Source organism: Falco cherrug, chromosome 8, assembly GCF_023634085.1.
Source record: "Falco cherrug isolate bFalChe1 chromosome 8, bFalChe1.pri, whole genome shotgun sequence".
NCBI lineage: Eukaryota > Metazoa > Chordata > Aves > Falconiformes > Falconidae > Falco > Falco cherrug.
In genome coordinates this window covers 63,294,245-63,314,673 of record NC_073704.1, presented here as the reverse complement: position 1 = coordinate 63,314,673, position 20,429 = coordinate 63,294,245, and the positions used below count along the sequence as shown (strand labels likewise).

At 49.6% G+C, this 20,429-nt stretch overlaps 1 protein-coding gene across 5 annotated transcripts in view; it reads left to right on the top strand.

The window, feature by feature from the left end:
• Window positions 1–20,429, top strand: part of ACSL6 (acyl-CoA synthetase long chain family member 6) — a 60,284-nt gene that overhangs the window by 13,417 nt on the left and 26,438 nt on the right. For all 5 annotated transcript variants that reach the window (XM_055718360.1, XM_055718363.1, XM_055718361.1 and 2 more), the window contains exons 2-9: window positions 13,353–13,573; window positions 14,719–14,833; window positions 17,137–17,201; window positions 17,591–17,692; window positions 17,837–17,936; window positions 18,483–18,661; window positions 19,183–19,215; window positions 20,193–20,244. In XM_055718360.1, the coding sequence (XP_055574335.1) occupies window positions 13,353–13,573; window positions 14,719–14,833; window positions 17,137–17,201; window positions 17,591–17,692; window positions 17,837–17,936; window positions 18,483–18,661; window positions 19,183–19,215; window positions 20,193–20,244 (867 nt within the window). The remainder of the gene's footprint in view (window positions 1–13,352; window positions 13,574–14,718; window positions 14,834–17,136; window positions 17,202–17,590; window positions 17,693–17,836; window positions 17,937–18,482; window positions 18,662–19,182; window positions 19,216–20,192; window positions 20,245–20,429) is intronic.

The following is a 20,429-nucleotide window of genomic DNA, read 5'->3' as shown; positions in this document are numbered from 1 at the left end:
TTTGCTGTTTTCCGGCACGGTGAGAGCGGTCCCTGATGCAGAGGCTGTTTCTGCAGCGATAGGTTTGTTTTTACTGGCTTTGCATGCAAAAGTGAAATGTAAAGTTATGTTCCTTTAAACACATGGTGGTATTCTCATGCACAGAAAATATGCAAAGATTATTTTGAGAAGCTCTGGCTGTTTACAGGCGCCGTGTTTCAGTGGTGACCGCGGGTGCTGGCGCAGGGCCCGGGCAGGCAGAGGGCATGGCAGGAGCCGGCAGGTCTGTGCAGCGGGCCAGGCTGCCGCACCGCGCTTCTCCTGCCTCAGCTGGCCATCCCGCTGCCTTGCCTTCAGGTCTTTTGGCACATGACCTCCTTCTTTCCTAACCCTTATTTTCTTGTCCCTTGTTGCTCTGCAAGGTTGCCAATTAAGCCTTGAGGAACTTTTGAACCTGCCCTCAGCTGCTGGTTTATTTTGGGATAAAGCCTGGGCCTGATTCAGGCAGCACGTTACATGCGTGCAGGGTCCGGGCACAGCCCTGCTCGCTCTGGCTGTGCTTACACCGTTAGGGTCCCCTTGCTCCTTCCCAACTGCGACAACAGGGTCCTTCAGAAAAGCACTACAACTTGCAGGCCACTTGATTGGTAATTAACCTGGTCTAATTATAGACTGCTTACTGTAAGTGAGGGATACAACTGTATTTATTATAGTTAGATCATGACACTACTGTTACTTTTATTTTTAAGCTCCCATTTTCAATGTCATTTTCTAGTTTCAGATTCTGGTGTGACAGTCATAACACTGCCTTTACGCGCACGCGTGTGACACATGACTAGCAGAAGGCCTTTTAGTCTGCTTGTTATTCCATGCTCTGCTTTTACTGCGGTGGCAGATCAGTAGGTCTGGGAGCTCTTCAAGCTGTAATATTGGTTTAAAGAGAATTGCTCCTTATGATAAATATAGTGCTTAGCTATTATATATTACAAGCTAGCAGCTCTCAGTCTGTCTTCTGTAGTAGCAGATGAAAATCTGCAGTGTGACATGGCATGGGCAGCATCCTGTGGACAGTAACAGCCCTGATGTCCGGGATCTTCATGGCTGGAAGCAATGCCAGCTGCAGTTTGGGCCACTTGGCCCTGCTGCAAATGCTTCCTACGTAACTGTTGATATTGCAGAAGGCACCACAAAATTGAAATTTGACCAATTAAGAGTTTCAGTCCAGTCTGAGCTGTCAGTGAATGCAGGCTAATGCATGGCTGGGAAGTGGTGTACAAAACGTTCCTGTTCTTTCCTGTCCTCTGCAGGACTAGCTCTGAGCATGCCAGTGCGTTGTCTCGTAAGCATTATGGAAGGTCTTCTCTTATGAGCTTGTTTAGGTTTGTGCATCACTGTGGATGATGCATTCCCAGGGCTGCCATACTTGCCTGAACGTAAAGCAACAGCCGTGCGAGATGCTCAGAGTGTTATTCAGAAACCACTTTATTCTGGTACTGCTGCAAAAAGAAACAGCAGCAATAAACCCAGAAAGGTTTGCAGCTGGATCACAGATATTTGTGATCTGGGCTGCTGCACAGATAGTTGTGCTGGTGCCTGGGAAAGACAGGGTGGGAGTGGGGAGGCAGGAGGGCTCCTTGCCCAGCAGGGCTCACTGTGCTGTCCAGCCAGGGCACATTGTGGGGCACCAGAGCCCACGTGGCCTTGGCAGCAGTGTGCTCCCAGTATGGCAGGAGGTGGGGGTTTGGTGGGCTGGGGAGCTGCCCTGCTCCCACCAGCTGTGGCCAGGTGAAGCACAGGGTGGTCCCTGCCACTGTGCGCTGCCATTCTGGCGTTAAACGAGGCCACCCTGAGCCGTGGTGCCAGCAGACTCTCCAGCTGCCCTCCCTGCACACCTCCTTCTGGCTCCATCCCGGCACCAGTGCTTATGATTCCAACCAAGCCCCCACCTGTGGTGACAGTATGGCAACCAAGCATTTTTTCCTGTTACTTCTGAGGGACGGTTAGGTTTGTGCCAGCTCAGTTGCCTGCTCAGGCCAACACCATGCACCCCAGGGTGGGCATAAGGCAGAGGGGAGCAGCGGCTGGGGGCGGGGAGCCCCATGGCCCCACTCCAGCAGCGGGGTGGGTTTGGGTCGCCCCATCCCACTGTGCAAACAGCAAGCAGGAACCCAGCCTGGCACAGTGTGTGTACACAGTGGGAGAGCAGCCAGGGGCCAGCTCCTGCCTTCTGGTGTCCCTTCAGCCCTCCCCATGTCACTGTGACTGGTCTCACACGTACTGAGCATGCAGACACGGCCAAGGGCAGCATGTGAAGGGTCATGGAGAGCTGAGCCGGGCTGGGAAGTGGCAGTGTTGGGACCTGCCTGTTTGCCTGGCAGTGACCTGTTGTGGGGACAGAGCAGAGCCAGCCCACACTAGCCAGGGCAATGCATGCTCGTGTACCTGCTTCTTCCCTGCCTGGGCATGCAAGAGTGGGAAATTTCACCCAAAATCTCTTTTCCTCCACCCAGCCCTGGGCTAGCGGCTTTGGAGACTGTGATGGTCACACAAGGCCTGGCTCTGCTGTGTTGAGGTAGGGAGACTGAGAACGAGCCCTGCAGAGCAGGTTACATCCCACCTGGGTGTGTTGAAGGGCAGCCTGCAGGGGTGCAAAAAGTGACCCCTAAGAGCTGGGGGTAGCCTGTGGGTTGGGAGCGCGGGTGCAGCGCTACTGTAAATTGCAGCCTCTGCTGAGCAATGGAAGGTGTGCTTGTCATGAAAGAAAGGAGGTGGGGGCGGGGGAAGAAAAAGAAACCAGAACAATGAAATGGGAATTAGCAAAGGCTGGAATTGAACTTCCCCAGCCTGCTGGGTGCTGTGGTTGGACCTCCCTTTCCTTCCCTGCCACATTGGGCTGGTGGGTCCCTGCACCTCTGCATCGACCAGCACTGATGCTGCTGCAAAAACTTAAGGTTACTGGGATTCTTACTTGGGCCATGGTCTCTACAGACAGGGAGGTTTGTTTAAATCCGACCAATATTTGAAGACAAATGTCAGAACTTTGCCTGGCAACAAGCCATCGAGCTCTTCACGGAGCACCTTTTTCTTTCCACTCTGCAAAACAGTGTGCCATGGGTGCAGCTGCCTTTTCTCACTCCATTCAGTGCTTCTCTTTGTACTCTGCCCTAGATAACTATTTTTATGCAATTATTTAAGCTGTTTGTTCATTGTCTGTCATGTGGCATTCAAGAACCATATAGTATATGGGACAGTCAACCGTCAATGTCACTCAAAAAAACCCCCACCCTAAAAAAACCCACCCCAACCAAACCCCACAAAACCCTCACCAAAAAACACAGCCCCTTCCTCACAAGAACTGAGATTTACAAGTGATCACAGATAATCATAAAGGTGGGGGGAGCTTTGCAGATGCTCTGCAAGCATCTTCCAGAACTGAACCCAAGCCTTGGCAGGGATGCAGGGACAGAACAGCCCTGCTGTAATTGTGCCTGCACAAACACGAACAGGATTCGCTGGCACCTGTAAACTCTGCCATAAGGCTGAGGGGCAAATTCTTTCCTGCTTTAGTCACCTCCACGGGTTGCTCCCAGGGCCATGCCGCCTGTGAGCAGAGCCAGGGCAGTGGGCAGGATGCGGGCAGGATCAGGCTGTGGCTTCCCCAGATGAAACTTTGCAGCTGCTGAGCTGGTTTTGGCACAGCAGCCCTGATAGCGCTGCAGGCAAAAGACCGAAGACACAAAAAACCACACCGCTTTGGGGGTTTGCTTTTTCTTCGGGCTGGGTTTTGTTTCAGCTTGGAGGAATTCCCTGAGCCAGCTCGGGGTGAGCATGCAGCAGCCACGCTGGCACAAGAAGGGTGAGATAAGGGGGATGGTGGGTGCAAAAATATCCCAGGTGGGTTTTGCCATCTGAACTTCATCCTCTACAACCACAGGCTGAGGATTTTAGCCTGGTCACTAAAACCTCGTGACTCTGGAACAACACGTGCTGGTGCTGGGTAACATTTTAAGGACTTTTCAGCAGTTAGAGGAGCTTTTTCATTCACCAGGCCTTAGGCAATTGGAGACTTGAGACAGCAGAGCTCAGAGCTGTGGAGTTTTTCCCTTCTGGTAGGAAACTTAAAATACTTGCACGGGCTTCTTGAGGCTTTGTTATCCTGACGAATGGCAGATTTGGACCAGAATCCCACTCTCAGCTTTCCTGTACGCGTGAGTCATGGTGGCTTCAGAGTACCACTGTGCCAGTCTGCTTGGGGGTGTGAGAGGTATTTTTAGGTTGGCTCACATCTGTGAGTGGTGCCTGAGTGTGGTGAGGAGGTGTGCGACTGGAGGACAAAGCTTTCCTGGGAGGTTTGGCATCAACAGCTGGATAGGTGGACCCGATGCTGAATGATGAGGACGAGCTGGTGACGTGGCTCCCAGCACAGGGCATTTCAAGTCAGCTGGGTGGTGGATTTTGTTCTCTGAAACATCCCAAATATATGAAGTAAGATCTCCACACAGCAGCTGAATTATTTATTGAATAATTTCTCTGTGCAAGGGACTGGTATGCTGTAGATATTTTAGCTACTTTAAATACCTCTATGTGTGATTACTGAGCTCTTTCTGTAAAACTGGACTTTCAGGACATTGAGCTCCTTGTTAGCATTTTTCCCTTTTTAGCAGATGCTTGCAAAGACCTTGAGTCTTGCAAATGCATTTCTCGGCGGTGCGGAGCAGGAGGGAGCAGAGGCCAGTGCTGCTCCTCTGGGTTGCTCAGAGATTCTCATCCTTCATTTGCACCCTGCCTTTGGTGCTGGGTGGCGAGAAGGCTGGTGGGTCAGTGGGGTCCCCTGCACCCAGCACTGGGATCTGCCACCAGCTCGGTCCCCGGGAGCCACAGTGGAACGTGGTGCTGTCGTCATGCTGTTCATGCAAGAGGTACTTGGTGAGGAATTTTTTCACGAGCTCAAGATGCCTCTGCAACAATATTACTGGCACAAGTGTTAATCATAGTCACCCAGAGCAGGGGAAATTTTTTATATGTGTATATTTTATATATATCTGCACACACAAGCATATACATCCACATATACAGATAGATAATTTTGTGTGTATATAATGGTACCAAATTCTTTGGCAGCCTTTCCTCTGAGAAAATTTTTCTGCACCCAGACTGAAACTAGTGGTGCAGTTTTTTAGGAGGTGCCTGCCTCCTAAAAAAAATAAAATAAAAATAAATCAAATAAAATAAATCCAGCTTACGTCATTGGGCCAAGTTTATACCACAACCCCCACATGTGCTGAACCAGTCCCTTTCATTCATCCCTGTCCTCTCGCTGCTCTGTGCGGTGACCAGAGGTCACGCGAAAGCAGCGCCAGCTTGCTTGCTGTGAATTCTATTTGCCTTATTCCTCTCCAGCAGATCAGAGAGGCTTGACCCGGACGTAAAGCCTTTTTCCGTGGCAGATAACTGCCTTGCTGACCGGAGAGGGACAGCACTGGGGGGTGAGTGGGGAGGCAGTGGCACGGGGACAGTCCCTGATGCACTGCTGTGGTCCCACGTCTGCTTCCCATGCCACAGGCACCCAGGTCGGGGTGCACTGAGCCCCCGGCCGGCTCTGCCAGCACGAAAGCAATTCAAGCTAAAGAGGCTTATGTACCATTGAAACCTCGTTCTTTAATAGTCTTGTTGGCAAGAGGCCAATTTAACAGATTGGACGGGTCTGATTCCCAAAGGAAAGGGAGAGGGAGGTTTTTCATTAGCAAAAACAAAATATAAAAGTTATAAACGGCTTTTATTAAATTTCTTGCTTACTGGTGCTTCTCCAGTCTCTGCTCCCTGGAGAGGTGCCACAGGCTCGCAGACATCATGTGCTGTTCCTCCCTTGTTCACCATCCATGCAAATAGATGTCCAAGAGCAAATCTGTATTCTGCATCCATTCCCTCTCACACCTTATGGCGTCTGAGTCCTGGCATACTAATAAAAAAAAAAGCAATTTTATCTCTAAAGTCTTCCTTTTCTCTCTCTCTCTCTCTCTCTTTCTCCTTTTCTCTCTCTCTCTCTCTTTCTCCTTTTCTCTCTCTCTCTCTCTTTCTCCTTTTCTCTCTCTCTCTCTCTTTCTCCTTTTCTCTCTCTCTCTCTCTTTCTCCTTTTCTCTCTCTTTCTCCTTTTCTCTCTCTCTCTCTCTTTCTCCTTTTCTCTCTCTCTCTCTCTTTCTCCTTCCCCTTTATGTTTCACTGAGTTCTGGTGGAACCATAGTCAATGAGAACTAATGCCTTTGCTTTGACTCTGAAATTAAATATACAATTATTATTTGACCCTGTAAAGAATTGCGTAATCTAAGTAAAACACGGTAATTGGTCTTAGATGATGTGCTTGGGAGTCAATTATTTTGCCCGCAGTGGGTAAAATTAAGCACCTGCAAGAGTTTGTTTTGGTCTGTCTTCGTGGGTGGGGGGCATTTTTTTAAAATGGAAAACGCAATTTTGATGGAAATTTACTGTCCCAAAAATCAAAGCAGTGATACATCACATGGAAGCCATGGGAGTTTGCTTCAGTGGTCTGACCAAAGGTGAGAGGCATGAAATGGGGAAAGGGGCTATAGTGAAACCTGACACTTTATAGGAGCAAAGGCAAGTAAAGTTTAAAAAAAAAATTGAATAATATAGCCTTGATTCAGCCAATAACCCCAATAATTGCTGAATCCCAAGTAATTACAGCTGATTAATCCTTGCAGAGTACAGCGGGTCCCTGCATACACATCTCTGTGCAAGATGGGTCAGGGCTGTGGGGTTGCTGGTGCCTGAGCCGCTCGTGGGGGGCTGCACCGAGCAGTGGTGGATTTTGCGTCGCTGTTGTGGCAGTGGGTTTATACCACAACAGCACATGTCGGACAGAAGCAGTTAGGAGTCTTGCAGAAGTATGTGAGCGAAGTATCGCTTGATCTTCTGCTTCGTTTCGGGGCTGTTTACTGGACTTCTGCACATGGATTCTTTCATAGTTTCAGATACTTTTGGTGCTCATATTTTCCCCTTTATCGTCCCCTTTACTCTTTCTCAAGCAGTTTGTAAGGCTTGCCAGTTGTCTGGCGTCTGGTGTCACAGCGGCGTAGTCCTTCTGTAAGGTTTTCAGTAGCTGTCTGTAATGATCATGAAGTATAACGGCATTTCCTCCCTGTTATTAACTGTTACATGCTGTAAAGTGTGGCATTACCACTTCCATAAACACTACGTGTAAAACTATTAAAAACCCAGCTGAAAACAGAAAGGTGGCCAAGTACCCTCAGCTTCCCAAATTTTGTCATCTTTAATTAAAACAAAAGAGAAAAAAAAATCTGCAGGTTTGGAATACACTGGGTATTGCGTTTGGGGCTGAAGCATGACAAAAGCTGGACTTCAGGGTTTGCGGTTGGAGATCTCATTAGATCATTTGTTCTCATAAAATCTTCTCCATCTCCGTCTCTGCGAGCGTGCGACCCCTCTGCTGCGGGGTGGCTGGTGTCCCGCCTCCTCGGCTGAGCCCAGACGGGCCTTGGGGTGGGAACTGAAGGTCCATCCAGCTCCTTGTCTTCGTGCCTGTAGAAGCAAAATGCACAGAGATGCATGGCAGAGACTGGCCTGGTGTCACCTCCCGTTTTAATTAAAACAGTGATTAGGAATTCATAGCCTGTGGTCTCCCAAGAAGCTGCCACCCTAGCCAAGTTAGAGAAAGTAAAAAAAGAATCGTATTCTGCAAGCAATACACAAAATCCCCAGATGCCCCCTGCCTGCCTGGTTACAGCAGCCTCTGCGCACATGGTTTTAGAAACACGTTAATCACTGCAACAGCTTTCATTTAATTAGGTTTCCAGTGATGCAGTCTGACTAATACCTGCTGGTTTTATGTGTCCCTGTGAATTTGGATGTTCCGTTACCCTACGTAAATGGAGACTCACGTAGTGACATGAGCATGAGATGATTTGTATCCTCATCCCAGTGTCACCTGCCCCGTGTGTGCGGAGTACTGCCAGCCTGCTTTTCTTCGGCAGGGGAGAATGGGCCAAGTGTTGCCAGGTGCTTCCTCGTGCAAATCTTCTGTCACTGACCCCGGTTCTACAGATCTCAGAGTCTGGGGTCTGCGGAGTTGAATGTGGGAAAACACAGCTTTAGGAGTTCAACAAGCTCATACTGTTTCACTTGAGTGAAATCCCTCTAAATCTCTCTCTCTGGATTGAGATGTTTTAGATCCTGTAAATTCTGTTTCCTTGGTGAAATGAGTGAGCAGCCGGTGCCGTAGCCAAGGACACGGATCTGCGGTGGCTGACAGGCATGTTCCCCTCGCTGCAGCTCACACGGGGAGAAGCTGTGGGTCTGCGGGCTCCGAGCCATCATGTGCCCACTGGCTGCGTTTTGTAGTGCTCCACTGCAAACTGTTAATTCTCTTAGACAGCCTGAAAAACTGCTCATTTGATTTTGGTTTAGTACTATAAAGTCAAATGTAAATAGCTTTTTTAAAATTATTATTATTTTGCTTGAGTATAGAGATTGTAATTAGATGCTTTGCCCGGTTTCCAATGTAAAATGAATCAACTGCCTCTTCCCTACCCCGCCGTGAATTCATGGTGGGCAGAAGATAAAGGCATCTCAAAAGGAGCTCTCCTTCCCAAGCAGGCGCCCAGGCGCTGATGTAATGGTAGGAAGGATGTGACTGCACGACCACACAGAATGGGTAAAATTTTAATTGCATTATGGATACACCAGTACTTTGAGGCTCTTCCCACACTGGTTTATGTCACTGGAACTCCATTGACTGAGCTGGAGTTACAGAATCACTTCCAGCAGGAAAAGATAAAACAGAATCGCACAATAGAGCTATTTGTAACCGGAAAAATAAATAAGCATTGTCCCCTGTTAACAAAGGCTGGTGGGTGATTTAAAGCCCAATGTCCCTGCTGGCTACCCAAAGCCCGGCTGCAGAAGCCCTCTTCACCCCAGCCCTGGGTGGGGGAGGTTCAGGCGTGCCGGCTGGCTCGGGCAGTGATCCCTCCTCCCAGCTAACCAGCACTACCTCCTCTCCCCAAACCGCTTTCTTCTGTCCCCCCCTTGTGTATTTGTTCCCTTTTCTCTGCCATGGGAATACTTTAGAAATCCAGTGCTAATGTGAAGTCCTGTTTGGACTAAGTGGAAATGCCGGTGTTTCCAGGTGCCCCGTGCATGGGTGCTGTGCTCTGCTTGCTCTTGCGCCCAGGGCCAGTGGCTTACAGGGAGCATGCACTGCAGCAGGGCGGTGGGTTCACTGCAGGTAACAGAAATGGGGCAAAACTGCTGGAGAAGGGGTGTGGAGAGCATCCTGCTGCTGCTCCCGAGGCGGAGGTGGTGGCAGCATCTGCTCGCAGTGCGCTCTGGGGTACAAGAAAGTACTTACGTATGGCTTTATTTAATCACAAGGGATCTAAAAATCCTTGCAGACTTCATGATTGCAGGAATTTGTAAGTTCACCATGGAAATGGGCCAACAGCTTCCCTTGAGCAGAGGAAAAGTGAATTTCTGTCTTCCAGTCATGCTTATTTATTTAGTCCAGCTGATGTGGTTACAAATGAAGGATTCTGCCATCTGTGCCAGGGATAGGATCCTCTGTGCAACGAAAACTTCAGGTTGGTGGGAAATAACGGCTTGAGCAGGGCATTAGGAGAAGGCAGCAGAATGTGGCACAAGTGATCAGAAATGTACCATGAGCATCTGATTGAGGTAAATGTTCTGATTTTTCCCCTGGGAGCGGATGGAATGAGTGCAATTTAAGCAGTTTCCCCGTAGGTCTTGTGTAACTTTGACTGCTGCAGTATGTTCTACCTCACTGCAGGCAGATGCTGCCAATAGCACCCTGCTCGTGGTGCTCGATGGCCCACGGTGTCCCTGCCACCCCCCCAATAAGGGGCATATACTCCATGCAAACCCAAGGAACACTATGCCCATCACTTTGTTCAAACCAAATACCTCCTAGCAATTATAAATAATTTTTAATTCCGTATTGAAGCATTGTATCTTTTCAACAGATGAAAACCACGCTGTTGATGTCTCCAGAGCATTTTTCAAAATCTGGGTACTGATGTAAATCACACCTGATACATGTGAAAGGGCTGTAAAGTCAGTAAAGGTGTGACCACGCTTTCTTCATGATCTGTATTATGATACAAAGATGAGGGGGGGACTGGAGCATCTCCCTGATGAGGAAGGGCTGAGAGAGCCGGGCTGGTTCAGCTTGGAGAGGAGAAGGCTGAGAGGGGACCTTATCCATGTCTCCAAATATCTTCAGGCCGAGTGCCAGCAGGACGGGGCCAGGCCCCTTCCAGTGGCGCCCAGCGACAGGACAAGGGGCAACGGGCACAAACCGCACCACGAGAAGTTCCAGCTCCACGTGAGGAAGAACTTCCCTGCCCTGCGGGTGACAGAGCCCTGGCACAGGCTGCCCAGCGAGGCGGGGGGGTCTCCTTCTCTGGAGACATTCAAACCCGCCTGGACGTGGTGGGTCCTGCTCTAGGAGAGCTGCTGCAGCGGGGGGGACGGGGTGAGCTCCAGCGGCCCCTTGCCGCCCTGGTCCTGCTGTGACTCTGTGATTATAACAGAAGTACTTTTATTCCTGTACTGTAACAGCATCTGTCTTCAAACACTCATTCTTTTTATTGTGACCCTGACTTTCACAATCATTTTGACATTGCTACAAACTCCAGATGCCCATGGATGCCCTGTACCCCTACAGATGTACAGAAGGGCCTGGCCCTGGTGCTCCCCAGGCAGCACCCGCAGCCGAGCAGGGCAGAAGCACGTGGCTGTGGCCGGACATCCCCCCATGGCAGTGCTGCTGCTGCTTTGCTGTTCCCACAAGCATCTTCCCAGCTTTCCACTTTCAGGTTTGCTGCACAGGTGGATGCAAAACACCGCTCACAGGCTGGTGTCGAGGGAGTCATTCTCAAGATCTCAGTGTAACCACAACCATGGTAAACTGGGAAGCTACTTTTGGTGCAACAGGCTGTTTTTCTGGGAGCAGGCTGTTTTAAGTGGGACTTGCTGAAATGCTTTTGCACAAATAGCTAATTCATCGGTAAATGAATAGCTCCCTCACTGAGCTCTCCTACTTTTTGCAGCTTGCTAGTAAATGTGTGTTTGGCAAGCTGCTTTTCACAGCCTGATGTGGAGAAGGGAGAAATCAGCACTCTGTCTCAGTGCATCCTAATGTTGCACCCATGTAGTCGATATCTTACCAGATGTGGAGTTTTCTGGAAAGATGCTAAAAGCTCAGGACAAAATTACCCCCTGGGTGGCTATTGCACAGTAACATCATCTGGATGCTGATCCATTTGCTGTGCTCATTGCAGCTGTTCTTGGAGAGGCTGGTTCTGGTCCCAGAGGGTTTGCTCAGTCAGGAACTCTTGCGGGGGCAGAGGTGGCTGCGGGATGCTGGGCTGGCACTGGGGTGCAACATCTAGCCCAAGGGATGACTGGGCCAGAGCCCATGTTGTAGCCCAACAACGGGTGAGGTTAATTGTTTGCTGTGAATTTTTTTGCTCGTGCAAACTTGAAAACCTCCTCCAGAGCCTTGGTGAGGGGTGCCCCCATGTTTGCTCCAGCCTCCAGAGCTCACTTGGCACAAATAGGGGAAGAGGCTGTGAGAGGGTAGTCCTGACCTTCCACATAACCCAGACACTGTTCCCAGGAGGAAAAAAGCTGGTTTGTGTTAACGTCAGTGGTGGCATTGTGGAGGAAGTCTTGGCCCTGCCACGGGAGCGAAGCCCCCCTGTTAATCACTCAGTAACTCCACAAGCTGGAGCGAGGCCAGAGGGTGAGAGGAAAGGGGCTGCCTGGGCTCCTGCGGCAGAAAAGCTTTCTCTTTAAGATCCTGATTGCTGGTAAAGTCATAAAGAAAGCTGTGGGGCTTAACAGGAAACCTTAACTGTTTGGATTCCCTCCTCTACAGCATCTGCTTGGCTTGTCCTTTGCAGGGGTGGCTGTTACTGGAGATTCCCTGCTGGGGAGTTGATACTGGCCTGTTACTGTAAATACGAGTTACTTAAAATGTTTCTTGTGTACTCAACACCCAAAGACAAGTCCCCTGAGGACAGCCTCACTTTGTGCCCCGGGAGCAGTGAGCCGGCTGCTTGGCTTCTCTTGCTGGTGCCCGTTTCTGTACATGCAGAAGAGGACAGTAAGGCAACCTGCAGCGGCTGTGTTTGGAAAGATGCCCCATCAGCTGCTTGTCCTCTGCTTTCCCAGCGAGTAGTTCCTGCTCTGTGAGTCTGGCACAAGGCAGACTGTACGTATGGCAGAGACCTGCCCTCCTTGCGCTCACAGCAAAACGATGCTGGCAGGTATATAGTGAATGAGATGGGGACAGCAGCGTTATCCTGTGTCATAAAACTTGTCCTATCACCCGTCTCCTCTATGCACAACCCTCTGGAGAAAAGGTTTTTTCTTTGCTTTGAGCACTGTTGGAGCAGTTCAGGGGCTGGCAGTGGGGGCTGGGGGGTCCCCGGCTGTCCCACTGTATCCAAGGAGCCGAGGCTGCAGCCTTTCCCTTCTGGTGCCGGGACGGCACCCTGCAGGACTGCCCGCTGGGGAATGCCCTGGCATTTCCCACTCCAGGAGCCACCCATCTCTCCAGGGGAGCATCCGGAGACGGTGTGTCTGGCAGGATGGCAGGGTGGGGACCCTGCGCTGGCGTGCTCTCAGCCTGATACCCTGGCACTCCTTTATCCCCACTCGGCAGCTGTTTGTTGTTTCTTCCAGGAAATGTTTAAGCAATGAAATGAAATTTTCCTTGGCTTCAATCACCTATAATTTACCCTGATGTAAATCATAAGGAACTTGAAGTCGAGAACATGAAGCTGGCACAAGGGCAGAAAGCGGTGTTTCAGAGCGTGTCCGCACAGCGTTTTGCACACAGAGGCACGCTGGCTTCGCCCCGTTCCACCTGAGCCAAGGGCTTGTGGCTGGAGCTGGTGCCGCACTGCCTGACCCTGCCAGGGGCTGTGGTCACCATGCAGCCCCCCTGCTGCTTGGGAAAGGCAGATCAAGCTCCTGGCAGCCCTCAGGGTACAGTCATAGCTGGATCCTAGAGCTTGTCACAGCATCTGTCTGCTGTAGCTAACTGCAGCTGCATCCCCTAATGTACATTTGTATTCAGTTCTCCTTTAGAAGTGAGTTGGCTGCTCCTGCTCGCCCTTGTAGGGATGCTTCCTCCTTTCTTGTATCTCTTCCATAGATGCTGTTCTTCCCAAGTGAAGGTCTGTGGTGGTGGGCGCCCCGTGGGTCAGCAGAGCAGTGTGTTTGAAATGGCTGACAAGGGAAAGTATGTCCTCCCCATGCTGCCTGCGCTCGTCCGGCAGCCTGACCTGACAGCATCCTTCTGGCTCTTGCAGAGTTTGCCGTTTCGCTCCTGGAGAAGATGCAGGCTCAGGAAATCCTGCGGAGCCTGCGGCTCCCTGAGTTCGATGACCTCAGCCAGTTTTTCCGCAACCTGCCAGCCACAGCACTGGTGGGCATTGGTGCCTTCGCAGCCGTTGTTGCCTACTGGTTTGCCAGCCGGCCCCGGGCCGTGAAGCCGCCCTGCGACCTGCGGATGCAGTCGGAGGAAGTCGAGGTGAGGCCAGAGGCACCCCGGCGGGAGCAACTGGGTTCCACCGGTGGTTTACATGCCTGGGGATGCCAGGAGGTGCTTTTGTTTGGTTTTGAGGGCTTCTCAACCTCATCCTGAAATCAGTCGTGTGATGCACTATGCCAGGGATCACTTCACTCCTTAATTCACCTTTTGCTGTAAACTGGAAAGCTAGCCTACAGCCCATTAATTTATTCTCTTAGATTTTCGGCAATGTTTTGGTCTTATTTTTGCTTAGCCATCCATGACCAAATATTACAGGAGCTGCCATGGCATGGGAGAAACCACTGAAAGGCAACAGCTGATAAGATCAAATCAGCTGACACATCTTCTGTGTGCCCATTACCGAGTCTGCTGTGGCAAACTTTGTAATAATAAGAAAAAATAGACCTGAATCCATGCTTAGAGGCTGAGGAGTTATTAATTTTCATGGCTGTAAAAGGTTTTAAAGTTTTTATGAAGCTGCTCTGTTTTAAAGAGAAGAAATATTTCTGAAAATTGTTTCCACTTAAATTAATATCTGAAAGTATGATGGGAATTTTTAAAGCCTTTTGTGATGTCCCCTCTAAAACGCTATTGCCTCTAATTCCAACAACTTTTAAAAAGGGTGGGAGAAATCTACATTTTCCAAGACAGGTTCCCCTTAGGGCAGCTGTGGTTCGGTCACGCTTGGTGCCTGCCTCCCCTTGCCCCCTCCTAAGCCACCACCGCTGAACCCACCCGCTGGGCTCTGGCCTCTGCTTCAGCCTCTCCTTGGCGTTGGTCTAGATGTCCTTGAGAAGGTGTCCGCGGTGCCAGTCCTGGGGACCTGTGGAGCCCAATTGCTCCCCCAGCACATCCCCACTCTGTTACTTGCGCATTTATAATTCCCCCTCGAATCTCCTTGGGAAATACCAAACAATGAGGCAGGTCAAATGCTCCTCTCTGGGCAGGTGGTTGCCCATGTCCCTGGGGCACTGAGGAGGATGTCCCGCCTCCCCCATCCCTTTGGGTGTTGGGGCAGGAATATGGTGGTGGCTTCAGAGGTCTCTCTGGCATTTGGGGAGCTTTATGGTTGTGGATTTCCCCATCTCCCGCCCGCCGGGCAGTGCTGATGGCTGTGTCACTTCGTGTCTTGTCATGTTGCCCAGGGCCTGGCTGGGGCACGCCGGTCGGTGATCGGGGACAGCCCGCAGCTGCTGACACACTACTACGACGATGCCAGGACCATGTATGAGGTCTTCAGGAGGGGATTCAGCATCTCCGGTGAGAGCGCGGTGATGAGGAGGCCTTGGGGCAGAGGTGGGGAGAGGTGGAGGACCAGGCAATGTGTAGGCTTGAATGAGGGGGCGCTCAGAGGCTTGGGGAAGCTCAGAGGGCATAGAAGCTGAGAGTGTGTGAGCCCGTAAAAGTGTGGGAGGCCCAAATGGTGTAGACACCCATTCAGACTCAAAAGCCAGGGGAGCATGGGAGGCCCAAAAAGGAGACGGAGGCCACCAGAATGTGGGAAGCCACAAAATTGTAGAAGTCACAACAGCAAGAGGCTGAACGAATGGGGGAGGCACAAATAGTGAAGAGGCTGAAAAGTGTAGGACTTCCCAAGGGTGCAGGAGGCACAAAGCATAGAAGCAAAATAGTGTGGGAAGCTGAAGGAGATATGATTGCTGAAGGAGAGAGTGAGCCCAAAAGCGTGTGGGAGGCCAAAAAAGTGCAGAAGCCCAGAGACTGTAGAGCCTAAGGGAGTGTGGGAGGCCCCAAAACTACAGAGGACTATTATATGTGGGAGGCCAAAGCACTGTGGGAGGACCCAGGAGTGCTGACGCCAAAGGCTGAGAGGCCTGAATGCTGGGGTCCAAGAGATGTGGAAGGCTGACAAGTGTAGAGGTTGAAAAGGTGTAGGAGACCAAATGAGGTATAGAGGCCAACAAAGGTGGTGGGAGACCGATGGGATGTTCAGCCTGATAAAGGTGTGAGAGGCCAACAAGGTTTGGGAAGCTAAAAAGATGTGGGAGGCCAATGAGGTGTAGAAGCTGAAAGATTTCTCGGAGACCAACAAGGTGTGGGAGGCCGAAGAGCTATGAGGTGTCCACTGAAACTTGAAAGACCCAAGGAGTGTAGGGTCCCCAGACTTGTAGGAGGGCAAAATACTGTAGAGGCTCAGAGAGTGCGAGGCTGAAAAGGTATGAGAGGTCAAAAGAGCCTATGAGGCAAAAGTATTGTGGGAGGATGAAAAAGGGTGTGAGGCTCAGGGAAAGCGGGAGGTCCAGTGGGAGTGGGAGGCCTGAGAGGCAGAGGCCGGGGAAGTGGGAGATCCAGAGAGTGGTAGGTCCAAGCAAGGAGGATACCCAGCAAGGGCAGGGCAGGTGCTGCAGCCTGTGCTGCCCATGGTGGTGTGGGTGACACTTTTGGAGCGTGGGGGGTTTAATTAGGGTTATTATTTGCAATGTGCATTGTTTTGCCCTTAACGCCATTGAATTTTACTGTGAAGTCTCTTGGTACCACGAGATCTTTTTGCTGCTGCTGGCAGACAGCTTAACATCCTCAGTTTTGCAGCATTGGCAAAGCTCATTATACATTATTCATTTCCAGAATATTTGTGAATACATTAAATGGGGCTGATCTGGGCATAGAACTGTGGAACACAGCAGAGCTCTTCCTCTGCTGCAAACATTGATACTTAGTGCTGCTCGTTGCTGCCTTTTCATCACTTACTCATCCAGCTCACTTTTTGTTCCACAATAGGGCAGGGTGAGGGACTCTGGCAAAAGCTCTTAGGAAGGCTGAGTGTGGTGTATCGCTCCCTCGCCCTTACCCCATGATCAACAGTACCATCCAAGAGCTCTCACACACTCGTGAGATGTCATTTCTTGCTCCAGAAAGCCATGATGACCCTTCCCTGCTCTTCTGTAACTCTTCCTGTGTTAGCTGCTTACGACGTCCTGCCTCACTGAACACAACAATTTCATTGTCAGGTTAATTTTTGGTACCACCAAAAGCCTCAATGGAATTACAAATATTCCACCCTGCAAGACAGGGGTAAATAAATAACTCAGTAGTTAGTATGGAGGGATGAATCTTGTGCAAGTAAGTACAGTTAGTAAATCAATTAAACTTTTCAAATATTCATCCTGTCACTTGGCGCTGTGCGTTGTTTTACCCTCTTCCAGAGTAGGCTGTGCTAAAAATGGCAGTTTTCACTTTGAAGCTTTTAAATGAAAAGGCAGTGAAAGCAGTAGAAGCTGGTGTTTGGGATGTAAGCCCTCATCAGACGCTGGTGCTCACACTACCTTTGGAGAAGCCTTTTAATGAGGCTGTTCAGGGGCAAACCGCTGGTGTCTCCTCTGCGAATGAGGGAGGAGCATTGAGGCGACTGGGAGATCCCTGCAGCTGGTCTCCCACTAGCTGCACTCATGTTTTTAATTTGATTGGGCTCTCCATGAGCTCTGCCCCAGGAGCGAGAGCCAGCCCCAATAACAGATTTACTCTGAGGGCTCCGCTGCACCCCTGCAGCGTGGCATGTTGACCCCTGGCACTGCCCCTGTAACTCCGTCATTCTGCTTGTCTTCCAGAAAACGGCCCCTGCCTGGGGTTCAGGAAGCCCAAGCAGCCCTACCAGTGGCTGTCCTACAAGGAGGTGAGCTGAACACGAACCCCCCTGCAAAGTCCTCCCCCCGGTGCCCGGCAGGAGGGGTGTGAGGGCGCTGTCAGTAACACGCACGCGCTAGCCCAGGGGGTGCTGATGGTGCGGGGGCTCTCGGTTTCCCCAGCCGGGCACACCCCAGCTTTGTATAGGTGTGTCAGCTTTCGGGGACCCGCTCAGTGCCACGAGCCCGCTCTGGCTGGCAGCACCGACATGCTCCAAGGCCATGGGCATCGCCAATCAGAGTTCAACTGCTGGGCAGCTACTGATGGCTTGTGATACTGCAAAAAGCCCTGGGCTCTTAGATAGAATAATTTGAGACCCTCCCCATACATGTTAGGCCTTCACTTATTTTGTTATTTCTTATATACCTCTTATTCCAGGTGGCTGAAAGAGCAGAAGCTCTGGGTTCAGGCCTTCTTCAGCAGGGCTGCAAGCCTTCCACAAAGCAGTTCATTGGGGTCTTTGCTCAAAACCGTCCAGAGGTGAGACTTTAAGTTCAACTTGATGCTGTATTGATAACGTTCCTGCCTTGTGAGCTTGCTCTGTACTTGAAGCTTGTTCTGAAGTGTGCTATATCTGCTCCCATGGCCCCGTTCTCACCTTCGTGCTTCCATGTCCTCCTGCAGTGGATCATTTCCGAGCTGGCTTGCTATACCTACTCCATGGTGGTGGTTCCCCTCTACGATACCTTAGGTCCTGGAGCCATTCGTTACATTGTCAACACAGGTAAAAACAAAATTAATGTAATCTTCTCGGAGATCAATTTTGTTGCTCAGAATAGTGTATTTTCTTCTGCTTTCCAAAAGACAGGTGATTATAGTCACTCAGTGTCTTGAAGTTACTTAGAGAGGATTTTGGGGAGCGGCGTGTCTCCATGCAGGGTCAGGGCTGCCTCTGCCGCGTTTCCCATGTGCCCAGTCATGCACAGCCAGGGACGGGGCTGCTCTGGCTGCGGGAATTACTCCACAGCCACCCACTCGTGTGCTGCTTCATGATTTGCTTCCTAGATTTTTTACCCCACATGGTGAGCAATTTCAGTTTTTTGAGCTGAATCCCAGAATAATTGTAGATGTCAGCTACAGCTTTGGCATTGATTTAGGTTATCTAGAATTGCAGTAGTTTTCTAAGAGAAATATATGTTATATTCTAAGACTTCTAATGTTAGCCTGAAGTGGATATCGGGACTGATGCAATGTTAGCTATGAACCAGCAGCCAGTCTTGCTTTAAAAAAGATTTACCCTAAAAAGCTTGTTTGGCTGCTTTTCCTCCAGCTGACATTTCCACAGTCATTTGTGACAAACCTGAAAAAGCCAGAATACTCCTCGACCACGTGGAGAGGAGAGAAACCCCAGGTCTGAGCTCCATCATCCTGATGGATCCCTTTGAGAAGGAGTTGACGGAGAGGGGAAGGCGCTGTGGAGTTTGCATCCAGACCATGCAGGAGGTGGAGGTAAGTTTGCTCTCCCTCTTCTTTTACTATATTTTGTAGTTTCCATAAAAATACAATGAAGTATACAGGGACTCATGAACTATGTGGCAGGTTCAGTGCCTGGAGAGTATCAGCTTGTGGCTGATACTGCTGATCAGTGCAGTTGCCTCTTAGTGTTAGTCTTTGTTGACAGGCGAGCCAATGTCTCAAACCTTCCTGCTCAAGTAAGATATCAGCTGCGGTTTAAGCCTGCAAAGGGGGGTTGCTATTCAAGCCACTGTCCTCCGACGTGTAAGCCTGCAGCCTCACACTTCTATGAAACAGCCTGGATCCAGCTCAGCCAGCCCAAGCACTACTTGAAATCCAAGAATGGTGTTGCAGTTAATGCAAGAAACTTTGGATAGAAAAGATGACCTAAATGTTAGCCACAAATTTTTCTGCTCCAGCTCATGCTCCCCTGTAATGGTTTGCAATTATTAGCAAGTGAGTTACACCACAGGAATTAAAGTGGGAATCATTTTTGTTTCTTTAATTTCTTTCAGGACTGTGGCCGTGAGAGTCGACATGTGCCTGTGGTGAGTGTTGGCATGCTGCTTTTCCCACTTATAATTGCAGCTGGGTACATTACATTTATTTCCCTGACAAGAGAGGGAAGGCTTTGCTCTGGGCAGAAGGAACCCTGTGTGCCGTCACCCTCTCCACGTGGAAGGTGGAGGAGGAGCCCAAGGACTGTCGATAACACCACATATCTGCGGTGAATGGTTACTTCGTACCCTCCACCTGGGACACTTGACTGACATAGTTCATCCTTGCTGAATGTGTTAATGGGACAGTAATTAAATGCCATTGTTAAGCCACACTAATTCCACTACTGTACCCAAGTGGCACTAGGGGAATGCGTTTGCACTTCTGGCTTTTCAGTGGGGTTTCTGTAGCTCAGAAACACTACTTGGCAGTATTTCTCTGGGATATTTTTTGAAAATTGCATTTTTATTTTTCACTGGATGCTCATACTTCCAAAAAAGTGCAAAACTTCCAAAAGCAGCCCCTGATTTTCAGGCTGCTTATTTATTCATTCATGACCCAAAATAGCACGTACATGCACCCAAAATATTCTACACTTACTGGTAACGAGAGCAATCAGCAGCTTCGGGAAGTTGTCCCCTGTTGTCAATAATCACATTTCCAGAATTTATCTGAAAATCAGTAAATTATCTTAAGCTTTCCCACACGCCTCCAGGTATAGACAGTGTCTTTGAAAATACTAACTGCAAGACAAATATTCCATCAGAGTCTTCATACACTAAAGCATGCCCTTAGTGTATGCTGGAGCAAAACATAAGGGAGGAATAGAGTCTGCATCAACTGAAGAAACCTGATAAAAAGAGTTTTATGAGGGTCTCTTATATTTGCCAAGGGGAATGAAAGCTTTTTATGGGAAAGCTGAAATATAAGTGGTTTGATCTTCAAGTTTATACGATGGCAACTGTCTACCATTGACTGTTCTGCATTTGATTGATGTGATTTTCTTATTCTCCCTGTGTATTTCTAGCCTCCTCGGCCAGAAGATCTATCGATTGTCTGTTTTACTAGTGGCACTACAGGTAACAGAAGAGGCATTTTAATTTCATAATGTTAGAATAGATTATGAAATGAATTATTAATACCACCTCAATATGTGCAAACTTGCTGTTATACTGCTATAGCAATGATATTTCTATGCATTTAAGAATATATATATTTTTTTCTGTAGATTGCAAATCAAAAATAATGATTAATTTAATTTTCA